This window comes from Chrysemys picta, chromosome 11 (assembly GCF_011386835.1).
Source record: "Chrysemys picta bellii isolate R12L10 chromosome 11, ASM1138683v2, whole genome shotgun sequence".
Taxonomy (NCBI): domain Eukaryota; kingdom Metazoa; phylum Chordata; order Testudines; family Emydidae; genus Chrysemys; species Chrysemys picta.
In genome coordinates, this window is record NC_088801.1 from 35,505,152 (window position 1) to 35,530,814 (window position 25,663).

Sequence of the window (25,663 nt, forward strand, 5' to 3'; positions counted from 1 at the left end):
TGAGATAAGATAGGATAACCACACAAAGTCGTATCGCTCCAGCAATATAGGCTATGTCTACACTTACGGCGCTATGTAAAGTACAGACACTGCATGCTCCCCAGCACAGGTATAAATAGCACTGTAGATGATGAGGCATTGCTTAGATGAGTAGAGTAAAGACATGCCAGAACTTTATGATATATACTCTACATACTCTTTACATGCCCCAACAGTGCCTCTCGCCATCTACACTGCTATTTTTAGCAGTGTAGTGTCCCCCTGCCTCCCTTCAGGCAGAGTCTTTCATTGCCATGTGGAGTTTCACACTGAAGTGTGTTCCAGCCTCCTTTTCATTGCAGCGGTTAGTCACATGTACCCTACATGCTGCCCTAAGTGTAGACAAGGCCATAGTGTTTCTAATTAAGTCATAATAAAGGATGACCGTATGTAGTCATTCAAGTCAAGAGGAGTATTCATATGAGTAAAGTTACACAAATGCTTGAATGGTTTTAGGACTGGAGTTTAATTTGAGGTCGGATCCTGAAAAGACTCATGCATATGAGTAAATTAACTCACATGAGTAGCCCCATCAAATTAAATGGGACTACTCACACAAGTAAATTTATTCATATGCACTTATGTTTTTGCAAGATGACCCTTGTTAGTACTTGTTTAAGGAAATGCAAACAAAAAAACCCTCTGAGAACTCCTTGCAGGATTGGGGCCTAAATGAATAATATCTAGGAAAATATTTACATTTTTTAAGCTAACTCGTATTTGTTGGCTGTCTGTCAGTACAAAGTAGGGCCCAAGAAATTTGCAAAAAAATTTATGTAGCCAAGCATACAGACCAACACAAAGCAGGAATAAATAAGAGTCTAGCTTCAGTTTTATTAATTTATGAACAGCATGCAATAAAATATGCAGAGAGTTAGAGGAAGCAATTTCATTAAACAGCATCTTTTACTATAATTAAACTGATTGATTTTATTTTTCTAAGTGGAAAAGTAACTATGGGCAGTGGCAATCACTTATGTGCTCTCTTTGATTAATTTTACTCTCAAGCCACCTAAAAGTGTGTGTGTGTGCACGCGTGTGTGCAATAGTCTCTATCTTTGTCTATGAAATAAATTTTTAGAACATATTAACTTTGTATTTGTCCATATGAAAACATTTTTTAAGAATTTTCAGCTAATAATTATATAATTTTCTTTTCATACAGTCTTTGCTGAGCATTCGTGGCTCCCTGTTTTCCCCAAGGCGCAGCAGCAGAACGAGTCTTTTCAGCTTCCGAGGTCGAGCAAAGGATGTAGGATCAGAAAATGACTTTGCCGATGATGAACATAGCACTTTTGAAGACAATGAGAGTAGAAGAGGTTCTCTCTTTGTTCCACATAGACATGGTGAACGGCGCAACAGTAACATTAGTCAGGCCAGTAGGTCATCCAGGATGGTACCAGTGCTTCCAGCAAATGGGAAAATGCACAGCACTGTAGATTGCAATGGAGTGGTTTCTTTAGTTGGTGGACCTCCGGCTCTCACGTCACCTGGACAGCTTCTTCCAGAGGTGATCATTGCCAGCAGTGGCTGTTTTATGAATGTAAGGAAGTTTCTAATAGGCAAGGTGGCCTCTTCTTACTACACAGGCCTGTGTTTCTACAAAATGAAATCACTTGGGAATGATTTCTGGTTGGTCAAGCTGTGAATGATCCTGAATATTTTAACACCTCCACAAATGACACAGGCTAAAAACTGAAATTTGTCTCCCAATCTCTAATTAAATACCTGAAAATACTTGTTAATACACTAGGCATTAACAAGATAAAATAGTAAATAATGTAATTAGCAAAATGTATGGCTTTATTATATATCAAGGCAGTCAGTACATTTTCACTGAAGATTTAACCGAGAAGTTCTGCATTCCTATATCAGATGAATGTCAAAAATTACAAGAATGATAAATGGGTTATATATAATTAATGGAATAAATTAAGCCATGGTATAACTCCCATTAACTCCACATACCCCTGTCAATAGAATACTGTGTTTATCGTGAATGGGTTGTGATGGTACTACTCTCAGTCAGTTCAAGATTCTTACAGGTTAATTTTTTGTATAAATTTCAGTGTGATTAGACATTATTTGTCCTTTGATTTTGGTTTGAAAATTTAGGTATAGGCTTGCTGCATAGATTTTCAATCTAAATGAAGAATCAACCCAAGAAAATATGCACACTTCACTTGTGCCCACAGCTGTCTGTCTATGTAGGCTGTGCTGATACAGATTTATGAAAAGATATTCCCACATATTTAGAAAGATATTTATAAAAAAGCTCAGTACCAAATTCTGTGGATCTTTTTTCAAATTTACAAATAGTTAAATCCAATGTGAGAAAGACGTGCAAATTGAATTTCTGGGCCCTGAATCAGCAAAGTATATAAGCACATGCCTAACTTTAAGCACACGAGTAGTCCCATTGAAGTCAATGTGGCTATTCACATGCTTAAAGTTAGGCATGTGCTTAAATTTTTAACTGAACTGAGACTTAAATGAAATCAGTATACTGGGGATATGAACATACACGTCCCTCATTTTCCTGGAAACTCACTACATTTTTATAGAATCCATATAGCGTTTGCTTATTAAATCAATACACATGGTGATAGTCTATTTTATCAGCCTTTTATTTTCAGGGCACCACAACAGAAACAGAATTAAGAAAGAGACGGACAAGTTCTTACCATGTTTCTATGGATTTCCTGGCAGAGCCCAGTGCAAGGCAAAGAGCAATGAGTTTAGCCAGCATACTCACAAACACAATGGAAGGTATGTAGCATGGTATGTTTGATATGACTAAGTATAAATAGTATAAATACCTGGTCAGAGAAAAACTCTGCAACACTTGACTTGTTCACCTGGAAGTGTATATGGGAAGGGATGGTCTTGTGGCTAAAGCACAGTACAGTGAGTTAGGAGACTAGGCTTCTACTCCTGGCTCTGTCACAGAATTCCTGTTTGACTTTGGGGAAGTGACTGAGGATCGGTCTTCTCTATGGATTTTTGTTGACATAGGTGTCAGTCATGGTGTGAAGAGGTGTGATCCATGACTGACATAGTTGTGCTGGCAGATGTCCTTAGTGTAGATGAAGCTATACTGGCAAAGCTGGTGACTGGTATAACTTGTTTTACTCATGGTGGTGATTTTATTATATCAGTACAAAGTGTCCACATCAGGAGTGTATTGACATTATAGTATACCATTTTTCCTGTACCAGTAAAGTGCTCCTGGTGTAGACATGGTCTAGGGCTGTGTCAGTGCTAGATTTTTTACATAAAATTTCCCACCATTACTCTCACAAATGCAATTCAATTGGGACGCAGCAATAGTAGGAATGCTAGCTAGAGCAGCCACTGGTGTTCTAGCTGCCAAGTAACCCAACCCTGCTCAGATCAGGTCTGTTTTCAGTGCCTACACTAATATTCCCACCATTTCTACCTCTTGTGGAGCCACATTGATAATAGCATCAGCAGGTCCTTAGAACTTCTTGCCTTCAGGAGCAGCAGCTGTCTTTTCTGTTGAGGTCTTGGATCCAAACACTGACCCAGCTCAAACATGTTTAGTATGTGAGATCATATTGGATAACAACACTAAGTCGTATCACTCCAACAATATAGGCTGTGTCTAAACTTACAGCACTATGTAGAGTACAGACACCGCATGCTCCCCAGCAAGGTATAAATAGCACTGTAGATGATGAGGCATTGCTTAGATGAGTGGAGTAAAGACATGCCAGAATTTTATGGTATATACTCTACATACTATCTACATGGCCCAAAGGTGCCTCTCATCATCTACACTGCTATTTTTAGCATTGTAGTGTCCCTCTGCCTCCCTTCTGCCAGAGCCTTTAATTGCCATGTGAAGCTACACACTGAAGTGTGTTCACAGCCTCCTTTTCACTTCAGCGGTTAGTCACATGTACCCTACATGCTGCCATAAGTGTAGACAAGGCCATAGTGTTTCTAATTAAATCATAATAAAGGATGACTGTATGTAATCATTCAAGTCAAGAGGAGTATTCACATGAGTAAAGTTACACAAATACTTGAATGGTTTTAGGATTGGAGCTTAATTTGAGGTCGGCTCCTGAAAAGACTCGTGCATATGAGTAAATTTACTCACATGAGTAGCCCCATCAAGGATCTTTTTTCCTTCCACACAGTGAACCCACTTTAGATAATAAACAATAAACAAAAAATTAACTGCTTCATAGCTAAAGGCCAAGTTGTAGGTCTTTTATAGACTTGTTTTAATTGGTTTTGTTACCACCTTGAGGCTCTTGGCACCAGTTTTCACCTTGGGTAGCAGCGCAAAATAGCATCTGAAAATCAGAAGATCGTAACTAAAACAAAACATCACCACATCACCCCTCTTACAGTAAAGTGCAAAAGTACGTCTCTCATGCACCTCAAGACCACAAGGGCAAAGGAAAGATTTACGTGCCAAGAGGACAAGGTTAAGGGCATATTTATGTCTCTTGGTTCTTGTCTAGAGACAAACAGGCAAGAGTCCCACTTGCACAGATGCTGATAGCAACTGGGTTCCCCTGGTTTCATCCAAAAGAATACTATCAAACAAGCAGATGAGGTGCCCACTCATGCAGTCAGTGATAATCACCAGGTACTTCTACTCTTGTCATAGAAATACTACTTCAAGTGATCAGGGAGGTTTTCACCCTCAGCCATGACAGCCATTGGATATAAAATAAAAGAACAACATGAGCTAAGTGACCCTGTCTCTGACTCTCAAGTGCAAATAAAATCCCTCCAAAATTATTTAATTAGTTTGATTTCTATGGGGAAACAGTCATGTATCCTTCTCTTGTATTCTTGTACTCTGATACTTCCATCCATTTCTGTTGGGATAATTGGTGGATAACAAGGGCAGTGATAGCGTGTAATGGTTCCTTACAGTCTGGGTCCTGAATCTTTCCAATTCTGACATTGATAGGGCCAATCTAGCTATTAGATATGGAAAACAGTCTCATAAATGTGAGAGAAAAGCTCACTCAAGAAATGAGAACATGTGCCACATCCCATCCCCCAGGTAAGTTCTATACTGTGTCAGAAGGTGATTGAAGTACACCAGGATTCTGCTATGGTATCCTTTGAATTAAAGCTGTGTTTTGCTTCCTGTTTAGATTCTGGTTTGTGAATGGCTATTTTATTAATTGAATAGCTAGGATTCTTTTAACATCAGTTTTAGAATTTATTGGTCCAAGTTCCTCTTTTTAATTATTTAACTTTTGCTGTGGCTGGACATCAGTCTGGGTCTCAAGGGATCTGTTTCATCATACCATTTCTATCACCTAAATATTGAGAAGAATGCTTAGGCCTTAAAACAAAGCCCACTTGATACATATAATAAAGAGCTATCTTTTTAAATTTGTTTTACACTTTTCCCTCTAGAACTTGAAGAATCCAGGCAGAAATGCCCACCATGCTGGTATAGATTTGCTAACACATGCTTGATCTGGGATTGCTGCACTCAATGGTTAAAAGTAAAACATATTGTAAATTTGATTGTGATGGATCCATTTGTCGATCTTGCTATTACTATCTGCATTGTTTTAAACACATTGTTTATGGCCATGGAGCATTATCCAATGACGGAACAGTTTAGTCACGTGCTTTCAGTAGGAAATCTGGTAAGTCTTTCATAATGTATCATGTGACATACAAATACATTTCTCTTAAAAAGAAAATTGAGTGTCCTTACACATCTTACAAAGATATTTTGTACAGTCTGTGATATGCTCACAGGCCGCTCTGTTTAACTATGCATGTTTAAGATACACTGTTTGTCTTTTCTTTAATGCAGTGTTTGTAAGAGACCTCAAAAGCATATCTCCAGTTTTGCCTATACAAATAGACTGCTAATAAAAAAAGTTTAATTCATTCCCCTTCAAAAAAATTATCCTAGTTGTAGAACAAATAAGGAGCAGACACCAGAAGTCCTGTAAAATTGTCTGATATTTTGAATGGCTCTCTCAATTGTCATTGATCTCATTTACAGAAATGCATGCTCCCAGAAATGGTAATTGGTGTGACAGAGTACAGAGGATCACTCTTGTCAATAAATTGCAATCTGGTTACAAAACACACACCTTATGCCTTATTTGTGAGGTACTTACTTGTTTAATGGAATCCAGATTTGGATTCAGAATGTGCCTGGATGGGTGAGGGGTGAGGAAGGGCAGAAGAAACTTTCCTCACCTTGTACTCTCCTACACTAGAGGCAGACACAATTCAAAGGGACAGTTATGATAATATCTGACCTCCTACATAACACAGCTATGGTATTTCAGTTGGTGATTCCTGCAGCTAGTGCAATAACTTGTAGCTGAATTAGATCTTTTTGAAAGACAATCAGTCTTGATTTAAAGACCCCATTGATAAACTGTTTCAGTGGGTTAATTACCCCCTTACTGTTAAAAATGTTCACCACATTTCTAGTTTGAATTTTTCTACATTCACCTTCTAGCCGTTAGATCTTATGACATCTTTGTCTGCTTGGTTACAGAGCATTTTACTATCAGATAATTATAGACCACGATTGAGTTGCAGTTGCAGTCCCTGTACTCTTCTAAGTATAGAAACTGCTTCCTGCTAACTCTTCCTGATGTGCTAGCAACCCCAAAGGATGGAACAGGAAGAGGGCCATAGTTCTGGCCCCTGTGCACTGGACAACAATGTGGACAGATGCACAGGGGAGAACATAGTCCACCTTGGAAGAAGATGGTGCCATGGATTGATAGTGCCTTCTGGAGGTCATCCTGGGAGAAAGGTTGCTGCACACCATCCTCAATATAGTCTGTGTTAAAATGGAAAAATCTGGTCTCAAATAAGTTTAGCCTTATCTCAGAAAATTGAGTAAAGATGGCATTTGAGAAGGAAGGAACAACTAGAATGGTTTCTGTTTGACAACCTCCATACATGCTTATTAGCAGTTTGAAGAGAAGACCTATTTCCCTTCTTTGCTGATTCCCATTTAGCTATTAAATGTTGTGAGGCATGTTTTAGCTTCACTTCTGAATTTGATTGCTAAATCAGTGCACAGAAATATTTAGAAGCTATGTAGATTTATCATAGAAAGCCCTTCTATTTTGATAAGAGTTACTGGACACATATAACTTGTTAAACATTGTCACTATTATTTTTATCTAAAATGTTCTTCAATATTATTAGAGTAACAGATTATCTTTTACCTTTAGGTCTTTACTGGGATCTTCACAGCAGAAATGTTTCTCAAGATAGTTGCCATGGATCCTTATTATTATTTCCAAGAAGGCTGGAATATTTTTGATAGTATTATTGTGAGCCTCAGTTTAATGGAGCTTGGTCTTGCAAATGTGGAAGGATTATCTGTTCTCAGATCATTCAGATTGGTAAGTACACTAGTAAACAATGCAGACTTTTACATTATATGTTTACTTTATACACACAAATATACTGCTTCATTTTTAATTTTCTCTTTGTATATTATAAATCTGGTGCACATTACTTTTCTCCAAAGGGAGTATTCTACAGTAGATTCTCATAACCGAGTCAGAAGTTCATTGCATAATTTTTTAAAAGCTGCTAAATTGCCCAGCCACTAGTTGCATGCGTCTACTGTAGGTCGTGCATCTTCCTCACAATGTATTAGTAATCTGACTTTCTTCTTTGAGTGATTGTCCACACAGATTCCACTCTTGGTGTGTGAGATTGGAGTCTTTTTAATATCAGTGTCTGCTGGGGCTGCACATGTGCCCTGAGTGCCCTCTCATTCCTCAGAGCCGAAGGCATAAAGGGTGGGGCAGCCACAACCACACTCCATTCCTTCATTTTGCTGATGCCTGCGAGATGGAACCCTGTAGTATCTGCATTCCTTGCTTTTAGTGTGTAGCTAGCTTAGTTCTCCTACAGTTTGTGAAGTTTATTGCTAGTTTTAGCAATATCGGTAAGTTTTTCTTTGCCAATTGGCTTAGTTGTGTTCTATATAAGGACATTTTCCCAGTAAACACCCTCATATTCATGGGTTCTTCTCCCCCATAGAATAGCCAAAATGAGCACCCACCCAGTCTCACCTGTTCACACATTGGATTTCTGCAATGTTTCGAAAGCCAAAGTCAAAGCCCTGCCACTAGGGGCTGAAGCCCAAGCTCCCCAATGCCAGGCCCCTGTGGCATGGGGCCCCAGGCAATTGCCCTGCTTCCTACCCCCTAACACCAACCTTGCAAAGCTGTAAGGCTAGACCAATCTACCCCTCAGGAGAAAAGACATGAAGGACTTAGATCTCTTTGGGTGGACCCCCTCAGATGAGTGTGTCAAATTTTCAGACACTGCTCTCTGCATATCAATTTCTGTAACAGGATAGTATCAGAGGGGTAGCCGTGTTAGTCTGAATCTGTAAAAAGCAACAGAGGGTCCTGTGGCACCTTTGAGACTAACAGAAGTACTGGGAGCATAAGCTTTCGTGGGTAAGAACCACACTTCTTGCATCTGAAGAAGTGAGGTTCTTACCCACGAAAGCTTATGCTCCCAGTACTTCTGTTAGTCTCAAAGGTGCCACAGGACCCTCTGTTGCTTGTAACAGGATAGACATTCCAATTTAATGGACAGACTCCCGAAAGACCGGCACAGGGCACTGAAGTGCCTAATGATAGAGGGTCAGCCCAGGGCCTGAACAGCAATACAAGCAGTGCTTAATGCATCAAACACGGCAGAGAGGTTGATGGCCTCTGCCATGGTGATGAGGAGGTCTTCTTGGCTGCAAGCATCAGGAATTCCATTGGGGATCCTGGTCACCGGACTTGTGATTCAAGGGCAATGAGCTCTTTATAGTTGTATGTATGTGGCATTCCATACCTTAAAAGACCCCAGAGCCAATCTAAGATCCTTGGGACTGTATGTCCCAGCCCCCCAAAAAAGCACCCAAGACAACAGCAACCATTCTAGAGGCAGAGACCATATTGTCAGTACTATCCACAGCAATGGTCTTCAGATTGCTTGAGGAAGAGGCAGCAATTTCACCAAAGATGACCACTGCTTCTTCCTCAGCTGCCCCCCAATCTGAGGCTTCAGCAAGCAACCGTTTTGATACATACATCTAGAGTCTTGCTGGATGACCTTCAGATCCTCCTCCTTCCAAACCTCCTTTTGGCAACCTCCCTCCCTATTTCCAAGAAGCCTGGGTTGTTCTTCAAGTGCTTGCTCATGTCAATTCCAAGTATGTGTGCGTGCGCTGCATGCACAGTCGTCGGAAGGCTTTTCCCCTAGCAGTACCCATTGCATTGGCTGTGGAGCCCCCTGGAGTCGTGCCTTCATGGCGGTGTATATAGATCTCTGCTGACCCGCCGCCAGTTCAGTTCCTTCTTACCACCTGTGATGGTCGTTGGAGCTGCTTCTTCTCTCTCTTGCTATGGCAAGCGATCCCCTAGTGGACTTTCCTATTGTATCTATAAATAGTTTTAATTAGAGTTATTTAGTGGTTTTAATATAGGATAGTTAGTTAGATAAGTTTCTGTTGGGGTTTATTCCCTCCATGTTCTCCCTCCTCCTTCTCGGGAACCGGGACATGCCTCAGTCTCAAGGCTTCAAACCGTGTGGGTACTGCCAGAAGCCTATGCCAAGGGGAGACCCTCCTGATTAAAGCGCTTGGGAGAAGCCCACCAGACAGACAAGTGTAAAATCTGTAAAGGCTTCCACTCAAGAACCAAGAAGGAGAGGAACTTTAGGTTAAAACTTCTCCTTATGGAATTGGCTCTTCGTCCCCAGCTGGCACAGCCCGTATTGGCCTCAGCCCCTGCTCCAGCGAAATCAGCAATGTTGACTCTGGCCTCATAGGCAGGTCTGTCGAGTCTGGTCCCGTTGGACTCCCCAGCATAGGAGAGCTAAATGGGGGAGTTGGATCTTCCATTCCCTGGACATGTTTGAGGCTGCCAGGAACCTCATAGCGATGACAGCCCCGGTACTGCACAGAGGAGCCATGCTTTCTAAGGGCAAACCGGCCATGATGCAGCACTGGTCACCCTCCCCTTGGCACCACTGTCCGACACTGTCCCATTCGGCACTGGCATGATCACCGAGGTCGGACTCGTCTTTGGGTTCGGAGCCAGAATTGTGCATCTCCAGATGGAGCCAGCACCACTGTCATCACCATCTGAGGCAAGAGGACGATCAGCAAGTTCCCATGATGTCCTGGCCACCACAATGGCAGGTGCCCACACAGTGGCCTTTCTGGAATCCAGATCTCTATATTTTGCCTTGGACAGGCAGCCCCCCCCCACCATCCTCCATAGTCCGGGAACTTCCACGGGGATCAGAGCTCAGCATCCTGGCCGGCACCGAGACCGTCCCTGCCACCGTGCAGGAAGTATCAGCACGAGAAGACCTCCACGAATCAGAGGTTCAGGAGGACCCGGTGCTGCTAAGGGCAGCATCCTGTTCCTCCCCAATCGAGGCAGTAGCGGGTTCATCTGCCACATTGCTGACTATGCACAATATTGCCCACCAAGAGCTACTCAGAAGGGTAGCACAAAATCTGGGCCTCCAGGTGGAGGAGATTTCAGAAGAAGCAGATCCCCTGGTGGACATCCTGACCCCCGAGGGTCCTTTAAGGGTGGCCTTATCCTTCAACAAGATCATCCAGAATATCACCAAGAAGACCCTATGGCAAACCCCCACCTCCATTCCCCCCATGACCCAGGGGGTGGAAAGGAAGTACCTTGTACCCTCCAAGGGGTACAAATACCTATTCACCCACCCTCAGCTGGGCATGCTGGTTGTGGCAGCAGCAAACACAAAAGAAAGACCAGGGCAACAGGGTCCTACGCCCAAATTTAAGGAGGCAAAAAAGCTATGACCTCTTCGGCCATAAGGTCTATTCACCGGGGGGCTCCAGCTTCGGATTGCCAATCAACAAGCGGTCCTCAGCCCTTCCCACTTGTACACAAGGTCCTGATGAAGGTCAGAAGGGAGGGAGCATCAATTATATTAATAGCACCATTGGGGCCACGCCAGCACTGGTTCACCACGCTTCTAGACCTGTCAGTGGACATGCCGATAACTCTGCCCCTGGTCCCAGATTTGATTACACAGGACCATGGCCACCTCTAGCATCCCAATCTGCAGTCTCTCTATCTCGTGGCATGGAAACTCTGTGGCTAAGCCCTTTGGAACTCACATGCTCAGACCCTGTTAGAGAGGTCCTTCTTGGCAGCAGAAAGCCATCCACCAGAGCCATGTATCTGGCCAAGTGGAAAAGATTCTCCATTTGGGCATTACAAAATGACATTCCACCCTTACAGTCATCGATTCCCTTTATCCTGGGCTATTTGCTGCATCTGAAACATCAAGATCTGTCAGTATTGTCAGTAAAGGTGCACCTGGCCACTATCTCAGCTTTCCACCCCAATCAATTGGTCACTCTGTTTTTGCAAACCCCATGGTGGGCCACTTCCTCAAAGGCAGAGAGAGGCTGTACCCTCAAGTAAGACAGCCAATTCCCCCATGGGATCTCAACCTGGTGCTCTCTAGACCAGTGGTGGATATGGGGACAGAGTAGGCAACGAGGTTTGCTACAGAGATTGGTTCCTGGGTTGGTGTTTCTGTGGTGTGGTGTGTAGTTGCTGGTGAGTATTTGTTTCAGGTTGGGGGGTTGTCTGTAAGCGAGGACTGACCTGCCTCCCAAGGTCTGTGAGAGTGAGGGATCATTTTCTAGGATAGGTTGTAGATCGTGGATAATGCGCTGGAGAGGTTTTAGCTGGGGGCTGTATGTGATGGCCAGTGGTGTTCTGTTATTGTCCTTGTTGGGCCTGTCCTGTAGTAGGTGATTTCTGGGTACCCGTCTTGCTCTGTCAATCTGTTTCCTCACTTCCCCAGGTTGGTATTGTAGTTTTAAGAATGCTTGATAAAGAACTTGTAGGTGTTTGTCTCTGTCTGAGGGATTGGAGCAAATTCGGTTGTATCTTAGGGCTTGGCTGTAGACAATGGATTGTGTGATGTGTCTTGGATGGAAGCTGGAGGCATGTAGGTACGTATAGCGGTCAGCAGGTTTCCGGTACGGATGGTGTTTATGTGACCATCACTTATTTGCACAGTAGTGTCCAGGAAGTGGATCTCTTGCGTGGACTGGTCCAGGCTGAGTTTGATGGTGGGGTGGAAATTGTTGAAGTCCACGTGGAATTCTTCAAGGGCCTCCTTTCTGTGGCCCTCAATATGGACCCACGGAAAGCAAATACTCACCAGCAACTACACACCACACCACAGAAACACTAACCCAGGAACCAATCCATGTAGCAAACCTCGTTGCCTACTGTGTCCCCATATCTACTCTGGCAACACCATCAGAGGATCCAACCACATCAGCCACACCATCAAGGGCTCATTCACCTGCACATCTACTAATGTTATATGTGCCATCATGTGCCAGCAATGCCCCTCTGCCATGTACATTGGCCAAACCGGACAGTCCCTCCGAAAAAGAATAAATGGACACAAATCGGACATCAGGAATGGTAACATACAAAAGTCAGTAAGTGAACACTTCAATCTCCCTGGTCATTCTATTACAGATTTAAAAGTCACTATCATTGAACAAAAAAACTTCAGAAATAGACTTCAAAGAGAAACAGCAGAACTAAAATTCATTTGCAAATTTAACACCATTAATCTGGGCTTGAATAGGGACTGGGAGTGGCTGGCTCATTACAGAAGCAGCTTTTCCTCTCCTGGAATTGACACCTCCTCATCTATTATTGGGAGTGGACTACATCCACCCTGATTGAATTGGCCCTGTCAACACTGGTTCTCCACTTGCGAAGTAACTCCCTGCTCTCCATGTGTCAGTATATAATGCCTGCATCTGTAACTTTCACTCTATGCATCTGAAGAAGTGAGGTTTTTACCCACGAAAGCTTATGCCCAAATAAATCTGTTAGTCTTTAAGGTGCCACTAGATACAGACTAACACGGCTACCCCCTGATAATTTTTAAAAAGGCTGCAGAGGTGATCCCGGAAATTACAAGCTGGTAAATCTAACTTCAGTACCAGGCAAATTGGCTGAAACTATAGTAAAGAACAGAATTATCAGACACATAGATGAATATGATTTGTTGGGGAAGAGTCAACATGGTTTTTGTAAAGGGAAATCATGGCTCACCAATCTACTAGAATTCTTTGAGGGGATAAACAAGCATGTGGACAAGGGTGATTCAGTGGATATAGTATACTTGGACTTTCAGAAAGCCTTTGACAAGGTCCCTCACCAAAGGCTTCTAAGCAAAGTAAGCAATCATGGGATAAGAGGGAAGGTTCTCTCATGGATTGGTAACTGGTTAAAAGATAGGAAACAAAGGGTAGGAATAAATGGTAAGTTTTCAGAATGGAGAGAGGTAAATAGTGGTGTCCCCCAGGAGTCTGTACTGGGACCAGTCCTGTTCAACATATTCATAAATGATCTGGGTAAAGGGGTAAACAGTGAGGTAGTAAAATTTGCAGATGATATAAAACTACTCAAGAGAGTTACATCCAAAGCAGACTGTGAAGAGTTACAAAGGGATCTCAGAAAACTGGGTGACTGAGCACCAAAATGGCAGATGAAATTCAATGTTGATAAATGCAAAATAATGTACATTGGAAAACACAATCCCAACTATACAGATAAAATGATGGGGTCTAAATTAGCTGTTATCACTCAAGAAAGAGATCTTTGAGTCTTTGTGGTTATTTCTTTGAAACATCTACTCAATGTGCAGCGGTGGTCAAAAAAGCTAACAATGTTGGGAATCATTAGGAAAGGGGTAGATAATAAGACAGAAAATATTATATTTCCTCTAATATAAATCCATGGTATGCCCACATCTTGAATATTGCATGCAGATCTGGTTGCCCCATCTCAAAAAACATATATTGGAATTGGAAAAGGTACAGAAAAGTAGGGGTATAGAACAGCTTCCATATGAGGAGAGATAAGATAAGATAGGGACTTTTCAGCTTGGAAAAGAGACGAGTCAGAGGAGATATGATAGAAGTCTATAAAATCATGATTGGTGTAGAAAAAGTAAATAAGGAAGTGTTATGTACTTCTTCTCATAACACAAGACCTAGGGGTCACCAAATAAAATTAATAGGCAACAGGTTTATAAATTAATAGGCAACAAGTTTAAAAATTAATAGGCAACAGGTTTAAAACAAACAAAAGGAAATATTTCTTCACATAACACATAGTCAATCTGTGGTACTCTTTGCCAGAGGATGTTGTGAAGGCCAAGACTATTAACAGGGTTCAAAAAAGAACTAGATAAGTTCATGGAGGATAGGTCCATCTCAAACTTCATTGCACCGCGACCCCCTTCTGACAACAAAAATTACTACATGACCCCAGGAGGGGGGAATCAAAGCCTGAGCCCACCCAAGTCCCACCACCACCCCCCAAGGGCTTCGGCCCCAGGCAGGGGACTTGTAACCTGAGCCCTACTATCCAGGGCTGAACCCCTTGGGTTTCAGCTTTGGCCCCAGGTGGTGGGGCTCAGGCTTCAGCTTCCACCCCAGCAAGTCTAAGCCAGCCCTGACAACCTCGTGACCCACTTTGGGGTCCCGACCCACAGTTTGAGAACCACTGATCCATATAAGAACCACATTGCTGTTGTTGTGAGGAAAAGGTTATTCTTGTAGCTACAGAAATCTTTCTGTTCAAGCTAAGTTCTTCTTTCCACAATGCCTGGGAAATAGTTCTTTCATAATTTTGTTTCCATCCTTAGCACCAGTTGGCATGTAAGGCATCTGGGACCTAATTATGGAGTAGTACTCAAGGTTCCCTCTACACAGTCTCTATTGGCATTGTGGGAAAAAGTGTTTGAGCCTCATCTGAGGAAGATTTGTGAAACAGGTTTCCATTGGTACTAGGAAGGTGTTGTTGGGTTGGTTCCCAAATAATTCCTTAAATTAAAAAAATCTTGCTCTGTATGGGGGAAACTTCTATGTCTGTCTGTTATTCTACTCCAATAATAATTAAAACTCTGCTTACCCTTTCCTTTCCTCTGTGATTCACTTCTTGCTACATCCCATTAGTGATGAATGAGGAGAGAAGGTGTGCAGGAGAATGAGAAATTTCTTACCTGATAATTTTCTTTCTGCTAGTAGCTTCTCTCCTCATTCAGCTCACCTTGATAGTCTGGTAAATTACTGAAATACAATTTATTACAATTGACATTTTCCTCTGAATCAAGAGTTGGATATATAATTACCTTAATGTTATTTATATAGTCTATCAAGTTGTGTCTTAATGCTAATAATCAGTTGCTAGAGTTCTATTTAGAAGAACTTATCTGGTGGCCCGAGTTAAATAGCCTCTAGCAACAATATTGAACTGCCTCCATATTCCATAGGAGGGAGGTGTTATCCATTAGTGATAAATGAGGAGAGACGTAGCGAACAGAAACAAAATGATAGAGTAAGAAATTTCTTATTCACTTCACCAGTGAAAATAGTGTGGTTAGTTTAATTTTTGTTTCTACTTAGTTTTATATCCAGATCTTTGTACAATAACACAATGCTATACTGTTTGGGTTGTAAACAGTGCAGGAAAATGCTTCGGTCCTATCAAAAACTGGTTGTAACTGTTTTTAAATCATGAAAATATTTATATTAATACTGAGCCAAATCCTGGCTTTTTTACTTAGGTAAAACTAATTGTATTCAATGGCAGTAAAGAATGAATAGGGATTTCGGGATTTGGGCTATTAAGTTTTGCAAAACCATTTTATTCTAAAATTAATACATTATACATCTGGGGCTTATTCTACCTTACGGTGTCTCTTGAACAAAATAATTCCTGGAAAAAAACAAACTAAGGTGCTGATCACCCTCAGTGAGAGAATTTGGGGAGCTCAGATCTTGCTCTGTAAATAGGTTGCCAAATTAAATTACTTTGGCAACTTTAATTAGAATCTTGTCAGGTAGCAAATATAATGTAATTAACATCCTTCCTCGTGTATAACATCTTTCATGATGAATATTTGCATACTGCCATTATTACCAGTGAAATCAGGGATACTATGAATCTTCTCAAGAAGGTTCAATAAATTTAGCTCAAAGAAGGTGAGTTGGTCAGTATTTAACTTGTGCATTGCTGCCAGCTCTCATGATTATATCACAAGTCGCATAGAACTTAATGTTTTTCTTGAAACTCCAGCTCATGGAATCAAGTGATACTGGAAGAATTTATCTTTCATTTAAATAAGTAAAAGTAAGTTTCTAGCTCTCAGTGTTGTGGAGAAAAGCTTGAAAATATGAACTGAATGTATCCTAACAGCTCAGAAAGCAGAAGACAAATAAAAACAATCTACCATTTTTTTTAAAAAAAATCTAATTATTTTTAAGCCAATCTCATGTTTTTTAAGCAGATTAATAATTTGTGAATGCTTCAGATTGGCAGTACTGTTTGTGGTACCACTAGAAATGTATGAACCAATTCAAATGAAATAACAAATACCATTAGCCCAATTCCTGAAATAATCCCAACCAGAACTTTTTTGAGGTTTGATTTAAAAAAAAAACCACAAGTGTTTGTTTGTTTAATTTATATGCATTTGCTCCTCTGCATTTCAGCCAAGAGGAAATACTAAAATACACCGTTGGTTGCAGGCCTGGTTGAAACCAAAAAAGGAATTTCATGCAATTGGAATAAACATTGTAACTCTATCATCCTTCTTTGAAGGAAACCTTCCAAACTTGTGAGGTCCACCCAGACCTAACCATCACTGAAAAACAACTGCAGGAGCATCAATGATGCATTCTAGCAGCAATTACATCCAGTACTTTCCCACCAGGATGATCTCTGTGACCGGAGGAAGTGAACTTGGGGGAAGAAAGGAGACAAAATCTTTTTCTCAGGTGGTTTTAATGAGACAGGGTAAAATTTTCAAAAGTGCCTAAGTCCCATTTTCAAAAGGGATTTAGGCACTTAAGAGCCTTAGTCCCATTGACTTTCAATGAAATGTAGGATCTTACATGTCTAAATCACTTTTGAAAGTGGGATTTAGGATCCTAAGTCACTTGGGTGCTTTTGAAAATTTTACCAACACTCCTCTTATAACATCTGGGGGCTTCTTCCCAGATGACAAATCCCCCTCCTATATACATATATATATGCTGTTAGTGAGTATTCTCTTTCATTGAACTGAAAGCAAAATGTATTTTTATATTATAAATTTTTTAAAGGGCATAGGGCCCAAGTCATCCCTGAGATAATTCCACTGATTTCAGTGATTTATCCCAAGGATGAATTTGGCCCATTGTCTTTTTGGTTCTATGTAGCTTGTTAGCAACCAGTCATCTGCACTTTGTCTATGGGAGCTATATCCTTGAGAAAATCAGTGGACACGATGAGCATGTTCATTGTAGTGCTACTGATCCCAACAGAGTGGTTCTCTTTTTTTTCTGTGGTTACAGAAAAAGGCACAGTCTGATGTTCTGTGGCATTCTGTGGCATTTCACTAACTGAAGCCCGTAGTGAAAGGCTACATTTTTTTGGCTGCTAGGGACTTGAATTAGGACTTCAGTCTGTACATGCCTTATTGTAGAAACCTGCTAAGCCTTCGTGGCCAGCTTCTATGAAAACATAAATGTGGTGACTAAAGGTTATAACAATTAAATGAGACATTTTACAGTTATGATAATTTCATTATAATTAGCAGCATCAGTAACAGTGTTCCTTTGCTCTTGTTTTTCAGCTTCGAGTTTTCAAGTTGGCAAAATCTTGGCCAACACTGAATATGCTGATAAAGATTATTGGTAACTCAGTGGGGGCTTTGGGAAATTTGACCTTGGTGCTGGCCATCATTGTCTTCATTTTTGCTGTGGTTGGTATGCAGCTGTTTGGTAAAAGCTACAAGGAATGTGTCTGCAAGATCTCCAATGACTGTGAACTTCCACGCTGGCACATGCATGACTTCTTCCACTCTTTCTTGATTGTGTTCCGAGTACTATGTGGAGAATGGATAGAGACTATGTGGGATTGTATGGAGGTTGCGGGGCAAGCCATGTGCCTTATTGTTTTCATGATGGTCATGGTGATTGGAAACCTAGTGGTATGTACCTAATTTATTTTGCAAAAAAATGATGCCTTATGTGATAAAATATGCTTTTAATTTTAACTGAGGTGAACTAACGGGCGTTAAGGGCCAACTTTTTAAAATTTAAACTATCCAAATTCATTTCATATTTTAATCAAAATAAGACATGTTCATATCATAATTGAACCTGGAATGTGAATTGATGGCTCTGTGAACACTCTTTCACACATTTCTTATTGATTTAGATACAGCAGCCTATACTAGGAATACTCTGTCTGTATGGTATGTGTAGTGTATGTGTATGTCAGGACAGCCATGTGACTGGCTGTAGGTTGAGCAGTAGTAGACTCAGGCTGGAGCAGGAGTAGTCTCTGTCATTACATCAGGTAGCAGGGAGCATCCCCAACAAGGTAGTGACACGGAGCAGACTGGAGTTGCTACTTTCATTAGGATCTTATATACCTGCCATGGGGTCACCTGGTTAGACCCTTGCTTGTGGATTGGCTAGACCATTAGGACCTGTAAGTAATTATCTCAAATGACTCAGGCTCCGAGCACTCAGAACACACATGCTCAGAGATAACTCTTTAGGCTTAGAACACTCAACACAATATATTACATTGTATGAGTATTTATTTCTGTAGCATTTATTGAATATTATTTTTCTGATTGTCATATTTATTTAAATAGTAAAGGTCAACGGTTTGCTAAGTATCCATCCTAAGAAGCTGGGTAGATGTATGGTGGGAGAGGGGAGGAAGAAATTATCTCATCCCCATGCTGCAGAATGACTGCACAACTGCGTCCTAATGGCTGGAGTAGCCTCTGTGAGTCCTTTATAGCCCCTCTTCAGGGCAGAGAGTGGGTCTACTGCCACCCTCTCGCAGCCTCTCTACACATGCCTTCACCTGTCCCATGCACACTATTGTGCAAAGAGCTCATACAGCGTGGGGCTCAACTTCTGGGACATGGGTTTTCTTAATTGTCATCTAGCCAAGTGCATTTTGTGGGGATTTGCAACCTGAAATGCTGTTGGCAAGAAATAGTACAATACAGCAGGAATAGACTAGGAAGAATGGCCTTCAGATAGTTTGATATTACCGCTAATCGTGAAGTAAAAATTATGTCATTAAAAATGCCATAAAGTAATTACTGTCATCACTTAAAAAATAAGACATCAGCTATGTTTTCTACTTACTGTCTTTTAGGTACTCAACCTCTTTCTGGCCTTACTGCTGAGCTCATTTAGTTCAGACAACCTTGCGGCTACAGATGATGATAATGAAATGAACAATCTCCAAATTGCAGTGGCAAGGATTCAGAAGGGAATAGATTATGTGAAAAGAAAAGCACATGAATTCATCCAAAAAGCCTTTGTTAGAAAACAGAAAGCTTTAGATGAAATCAAGCCTCTTGAAGATCTAAACAACAAAAAAGACAGCTGTATTTCCAACCATACTGTCATAGAAATAGGTAAAGACCTTAACTATCTTAAGGATAGGAATGGAACTACCAGTGGCGTAGGCAGCAGCGTGGAAAAATATGTCGTCGATGAAAGTGATTACATGTCATTCATAAACAATCCAAGCCTCACTGTGACAGTACCAATTGCTGTTGGGGAATCAGATTTTGAAAATTTAAATACAGAAGAGTTTAGCAGCGAGTCAGATCTAGAGGAAAGCAAAGAGGTAGGTCTATTTTATATTTATCAAGATGAGTTGTGGTTTTATTTTCCATTTTAGCATTGATTTATCTAAATTTGATTCCTTTATAGTACCATATACAACCTTGTAATAGTAGATACGAAACTTGATGGAAGGTTGTAAGTTTCAAATGTGAAAGAAGTAGAATATTCTATTCTGTTTATTGTGACAATAGAGACACTTTTGACACTTTTTGAAAATTAAGATTAATTTCTATTTTTCATTTTTATTTTATCAGGACAATTCAATAATTGCAAAAGATGCCAATTTTCTAGCCCAGGAAATCGAAGTCCTCAGTTTATGCATAGAACCACCATAGAATGAGAAGCAGTCATGCAAATTTCCCCACACTTGCCCCACCAGTGCCTTAGTATTTCAACTGGATTCTGGGGGGTCTGCTTATGGAAATAACAGTCTCCATTCCTGTTCAATGTTTGACCTCTTTGAGGCTGTCAAAAAGAGTGCCCATGATGTCTATGGCTTTTTTTCAGAATATAGCACTTGGATTCTGTACTATGATCATTGACACCACTGAAGTGCCATCAGATGGTAACAACCACCAGTTAGGGCTAGATCTAAACCAGTGACCTAGAGGTAACTGTCATGGAGTGTGGGGGAGTCAGGGCCCTACACCCTCACTTCCTGAGATTCACCATGACTCTCAGCCAGCCAGAAGGTTTATTAGATGACAGGAACACAGTCCCAGGCAGGGCCTGTAGGTACAACCAGGATCCCTCAGCCAGGTCCCTCTGGGGAGGCAAGGAGCTTAGACCCCAGACCTGGGGTTCCCTGCATCTTCCCAGTCAGCCCAAAACTGAAACCCCCTCCAGCTGACTCACTCCCCTCCCCCCCGGCTCCTCCTCTCGCCTTTGTCCAGTTTCCTGGGCAAAGGTGTCACCTGGCCCCACCCCCCTTCTGGCTCAGGTTACAGGCTCAGGTATCATCCCTCAAATAAAGTCATCCCCTGCTCTCTCATCCCCAATGCAAACAGTCCCAGTAAAACTGGATGACATTCCCAGGTCAATCCGCCCTGCTCCCTACTGCGTCACAGTAACAAAGTCTGGGAGCTTTTTATCCCAACATCAATCAAATTCACACAGCTACCCATCTTTATCCTGCAAATGTTGAGGCATTTGAATCCAATAACTTTCCCTGCCACAGATTAAAATTTAAGACACAAGTGTCCATGGATGAGCCTCTCATGCCTGAGTCTGAGGGTATGTGTAATATTTAATAGCTCACCCTGACTTCCTTTTTCCCACTGGCTGCGTCAAATCTGGAACCACTTTTTCCAGTTTCTCTAGAGAAGTTCCTTTACTGTCACATTTTACAAATATGTTTTTGTTTAAAAATTGTTAAGAAGAGTGCTTAATTTGTAGTTTATTGTTGAAATTATGACTCAATATAGAGCAGAACAGGAAAAGTGGTTTAACAGACCTCTGACATTGTAAAGTTTATTATTATCCCTCTAGGCGTCCTACATTTCCTAAGTGCAAACATAGGACATATATCTGCTGAACTATTCTATTCCATTTAAATCTGCACTAAAGAAGAAGAAGAAACATTCCCCCTCAAGCACCTTCTAAGAGGTTTGGTTGGTGCATCATTCCATGATGATCTATTTCTGAGCTTTCACTGCTACCAGAGGATCAGCCAAGTTTACTACCAAGCTTGTCAAAGTCTTTCTAATACTGAGAGAATCAGTAATGGTCAGATAACAGCAGTGACACAGGTTCTTTCTCCCCCTCTACCTAAATCATGTAGTTTCTTGGTATAATCCTGCTCCTTGAGCCTTCTGTTTTTCCATGTTTCCAGACATTTTCCCCGAAATAAGATTATACACACCTATAGATGATATCCATATGCTATGTTAGAATTTTGGGGAGAAAGGATCCATGTATGGTTCAAACTCATGATGAGGGTCAGAAGACATGGGTTTTGTTCCTTACAAACTTTCTGTGTTATCCTGATGAAGTCACTTAATGTGTCTATCTCTGTTTCTTCATCTGTAAAATAGGAATAATAATTATATAAATTACAGTGGTGTTGTCAGGCTAAATTTATTAATTTGTGTAAAACACACAGAACTTTCCATATGAGGAATTAAATGGGACATCAAAATACTACCATTGTATTGTACCATATTTGTGTGCATTGACTGTAATTGTCAGTGATGCATTAGGTGGTAGATACTATTGTATGAATGATGATAAAGAAAAATTCTGTGAACATCAATACACTGAGATGGTGACTAGTCCTACTAAGACCAGGACCTTGTACTCAGTGGTACATTTATAAAACCTCTCTTTCTCTCTCTCTCCACTTCTTATTCTGAGCTCCCACCCAAATCCAAGTAATTTTGTGTAAATACCAGATTGGGGTCCACATATTAATGGAGGGGCTTTCCTTTTGCCTTGCACTGTTTATGCTTCTTGCTGAAAGTACTTGTTGAGACATGTCTCAGGCATCCACTTTTGCTTTTCTAGTCTGTCCTTTGTCCCCAGGATGGATTCCCAAGCACAGGACTCTGAGATCCCTCACGCTCCCACCAGATTCTCTTTTTTTAATCTTCCTTTCTGGATCTTTTCCTACAATATGAATTAAACTTAAATAAACAGGCATTAACATCTATCTTCTCTTGGGAAATCCTGTCTGGAATTAGATTTATATATGCTTTTCCTTTATTCCTCTAGGGCTTGAGCCTGCCAGGCACTGAGCATTCAGGCTCTGACTCATCTTTAAGCACAAAGTTAAAGCACTTGTTTAAGTGATTTGCTGGATTGGCACCAGAGTGCTCAGCACCTTGCAGGATCAAGCCCTTAATAACAAGGGCTGTACATAAGATAAGACAGGGCAAAGATCCTAACATCCCTTTCGTGGGCTTGTCTCTATTGACAGCTCCTATAGACAGCTTCATCCCAGCCCATTAATAACCATCAAATACATCCACAAGTATTACATTAACATCACCACAATGCCATCTAGACCATTTGTTGTTCCTTCGGAAGTCATGTGTTCCCTTTAATCACATCTAATGGGTTTTGGTTAAACTAAGAAAGGCATCCACTCATAAGATTTTCTTTTACATTTTAAAGTAATAGAGATTCTTGGCAAGATGCAGTAGTAAAAAGTTTCCCTGGTGGATTCATTAATCACTTAAATTGTACATGGTCTCCTCTCTTTATTCTTCTCAGGTATATAAGTCTTATTAAACTGTCTTTCTCCTCTCAGACTAAAACTGTTAGGCATTTCAGCTTCATCCTGTAAGGCAAAAAATTGCTCTGTGTTCATGAATTATTTAGTAGGTAATTTTCCTCATTTAAAATCTCCAACCTTTAGGTGTTTCCTTAATCTGGTATTTAGCAAACAGTAAGCCTCTGCAGAAATGTCCTGTGTATTAGCTCTCCTTCAAGATAGTTGTTCTCAGTCATTGATATTATTGCTTCTGGAAGGTTAGTGAACTGCAAGTTCGGACGCTTAATTCCATTTCCTAGGGATAATGAAGTTCTATGTCCTTATCTTAAAGTCGTGTTAAACTTTTGTGAGACAGGGTGAATGAGGTAATATCTTTTATTGGACCAACTTCTTTGGAAGAGCTGTGTGTAGCTTGAAAGCTTGTCTCTTTCACCAACAGAAGTTGAACCAATAAAAGATATTACCCTCACCCACCTTGTCTTTCTATCCTGGGACTAATATAGCTACAGTAATGCTTAATTTTGATATAATTCCTGGAGGGATCATTCTCTAGGGATCAAATCATGGGACAGTTGGTAAGCAGGGGTTCTAGGTTCTATTCCCAGCTCTTTCACTGAGTCATTCTATATCCCTGGGCAGGTCATTCAGACTCTCTCCAGCTTTTCCATCTGTAGGATGGGTATAATATTTCCTATTTCACAGGAGTATTATTGGGTATTATTTACTAATGATTGCTAAGCACCTTAAGATCCTCAGATGAAAAGAATTATAGATGTGTAAATTATTCTTAATTATATTTTGCAAGCCTTTTCCTTTCATCCTCATTCTTCAGGGTTTGTGTTGTTTTCTATGACATTTCTATTTAGAGGGCAGTAAGTATCTATTTGTACATAACTCGGATGTTTCATAAATCTCGTCTCTGACATTTTTGGGGGAACAACACTAATCTTTGAAAACAATTAACAGAATTCTTACTCATGTAAATGGGTGCAACTCTGTTACAATCAATAGAGTTGGGCCCACTGACATTAGATATGAATTTCTCTGAGTAACTCAGATACTAAAATCTGCTACATGCTTGAGATTTTAATTAAAAGGATTAATGCTCTTACAGTCTGCAGACACGTTGCTGAAAGTAATTTGGAACTTATAATTAGACTAGACTGCTATTTTAAGGTTATAGGTTATAAAAAATTAATCTAGGGAGTAGTTCTGTAAATATTTTTATTACTTTGTTGTGGTTAAAATTGTTATGCTGAAATATTGTTAAACGTTTCTACTTTGTTTACAAAGGGACACAAGTTTCCCACTAGCATTTTAAGAATATAAGAATGGCCATACTGGGTCAGACCAAAGGTCCATCCAGCCCAGTATCCTGTCTACCGACAGTGGCCAATGCCAGGTGCCCCAGAGGGAGTGAACCTAACAGGTAATGATCAAGTGATCTCTCTCCTGCCATCCATCTCCACCCTCTGACAAATAGAGGCTAGGGACACCATTCCTTACCATCCTGGCTAATAGCCATTAATGGACTTAACCGCCATGAATTTATCTAGTTCTCTTTTAAACCCTGTTATAGTCCTAGCCTTCACAACCTCCTTAGGCAAGGAGTTCCACAGGTTGACTGTGCGCTGTGTGAAGAACTTCCTTTTATTTGTTTTAAGCCTGCTGCCCATTAATTTCATTTGGTGGCCCCTAGTTCTTATATTATGGGAACAAGTACATAACATTTCTTTATTCACTTTCTCCACATCACTCATGATTTTATATACCTCTATCATATCCCCCCTTAGTCTCCTCTTTTCCAAGCTGAAAAGTCCTAGCCTCTTTAATCTCTCCTCATATGGGACCCGTTCCAAACCCCTAATCATTTTAGTTGCCCTTCTCTGAATCTTTTCTAATGCCAGTATATCTTTTTTTGAGATGAGGAGACCACATCTGCATGCAGTATTCAAGATGTAGGCGTACCATGGATTTATATAAGAGCAATAAGATATTCTCGGTCTTATTCTCTATCCCTTTTTTAATGATTCCTAACATCCTGTTTGCTTTTTTGACTGCCACTGCACACTGCGTGGACGCTTCAGAGAACTATTCACGATGACTCCAAGATCTCTTTCCTGATTAGTTGTAGCTAAATTAGCCCCCATCATATTGTATGTATAGTTGGGGTTATTTTTTCCAATGTGCATAACTTTACATTTATCCACATTAAATTTCATTTGCCATTTTGTTGCCCAATCACTTTGTTTTGTGAGATCTTTTTGAAGTTCTTCACAGTCTGATTTGGTCTTAACTATCTTGAGCAGTTTAGTATTGACTGCAAACTTTGCCACCTCACTGTTTACCCCTTTCTCCAGATCCTTTATGAATAAGTTGAATAGGATTGATCCTAGGACTGACCTTTGGGGAACACCACTAGTTACCCCTCTCCATTCTGAAAATTTACCATTTATTCCTACCCTTTGTTCCCTGTCTTTTAACCAGTTCTCAATCCATGAAAGGATCTTACCTCTTATCCCATGACAACTTAATTTACATAAGAGCCTTTGGTGAGGGATCTTGTCAAAGGCTTTCTGGAAATCTAAGTACACTATGTAAACTGGATCCCCCTTGTCCACATGTTTGTTGACCCCTTCAAAGAACTCTAATAGATTAGTAAG

General features: G+C 40.7%; 1 protein-coding gene across 2 annotated transcripts in view; it reads left to right on the top strand.

The window, feature by feature from the left end:
• Window positions 1-25,663, top strand: part of LOC101941550 (sodium channel protein type 2 subunit alpha) — a 116,664-nt gene that overhangs the window by 49,295 nt on the left and 41,706 nt on the right. For both annotated transcript variants that reach the window (XM_065561783.1, XM_065561784.1), the window contains 6 exons: window positions 1,205-1,549; window positions 2,676-2,808; window positions 5,452-5,690; window positions 7,257-7,430; window positions 17,761-18,117; window positions 19,311-19,790. In XM_065561783.1, the coding sequence (XP_065417855.1) occupies window positions 1,205-1,549; window positions 2,676-2,808; window positions 5,452-5,690; window positions 7,257-7,430; window positions 17,761-18,117; window positions 19,311-19,790 (1,728 nt within the window). The remainder of the gene's footprint in view (window positions 1-1,204; window positions 1,550-2,675; window positions 2,809-5,451; window positions 5,691-7,256; window positions 7,431-17,760; window positions 18,118-19,310; window positions 19,791-25,663) is intronic.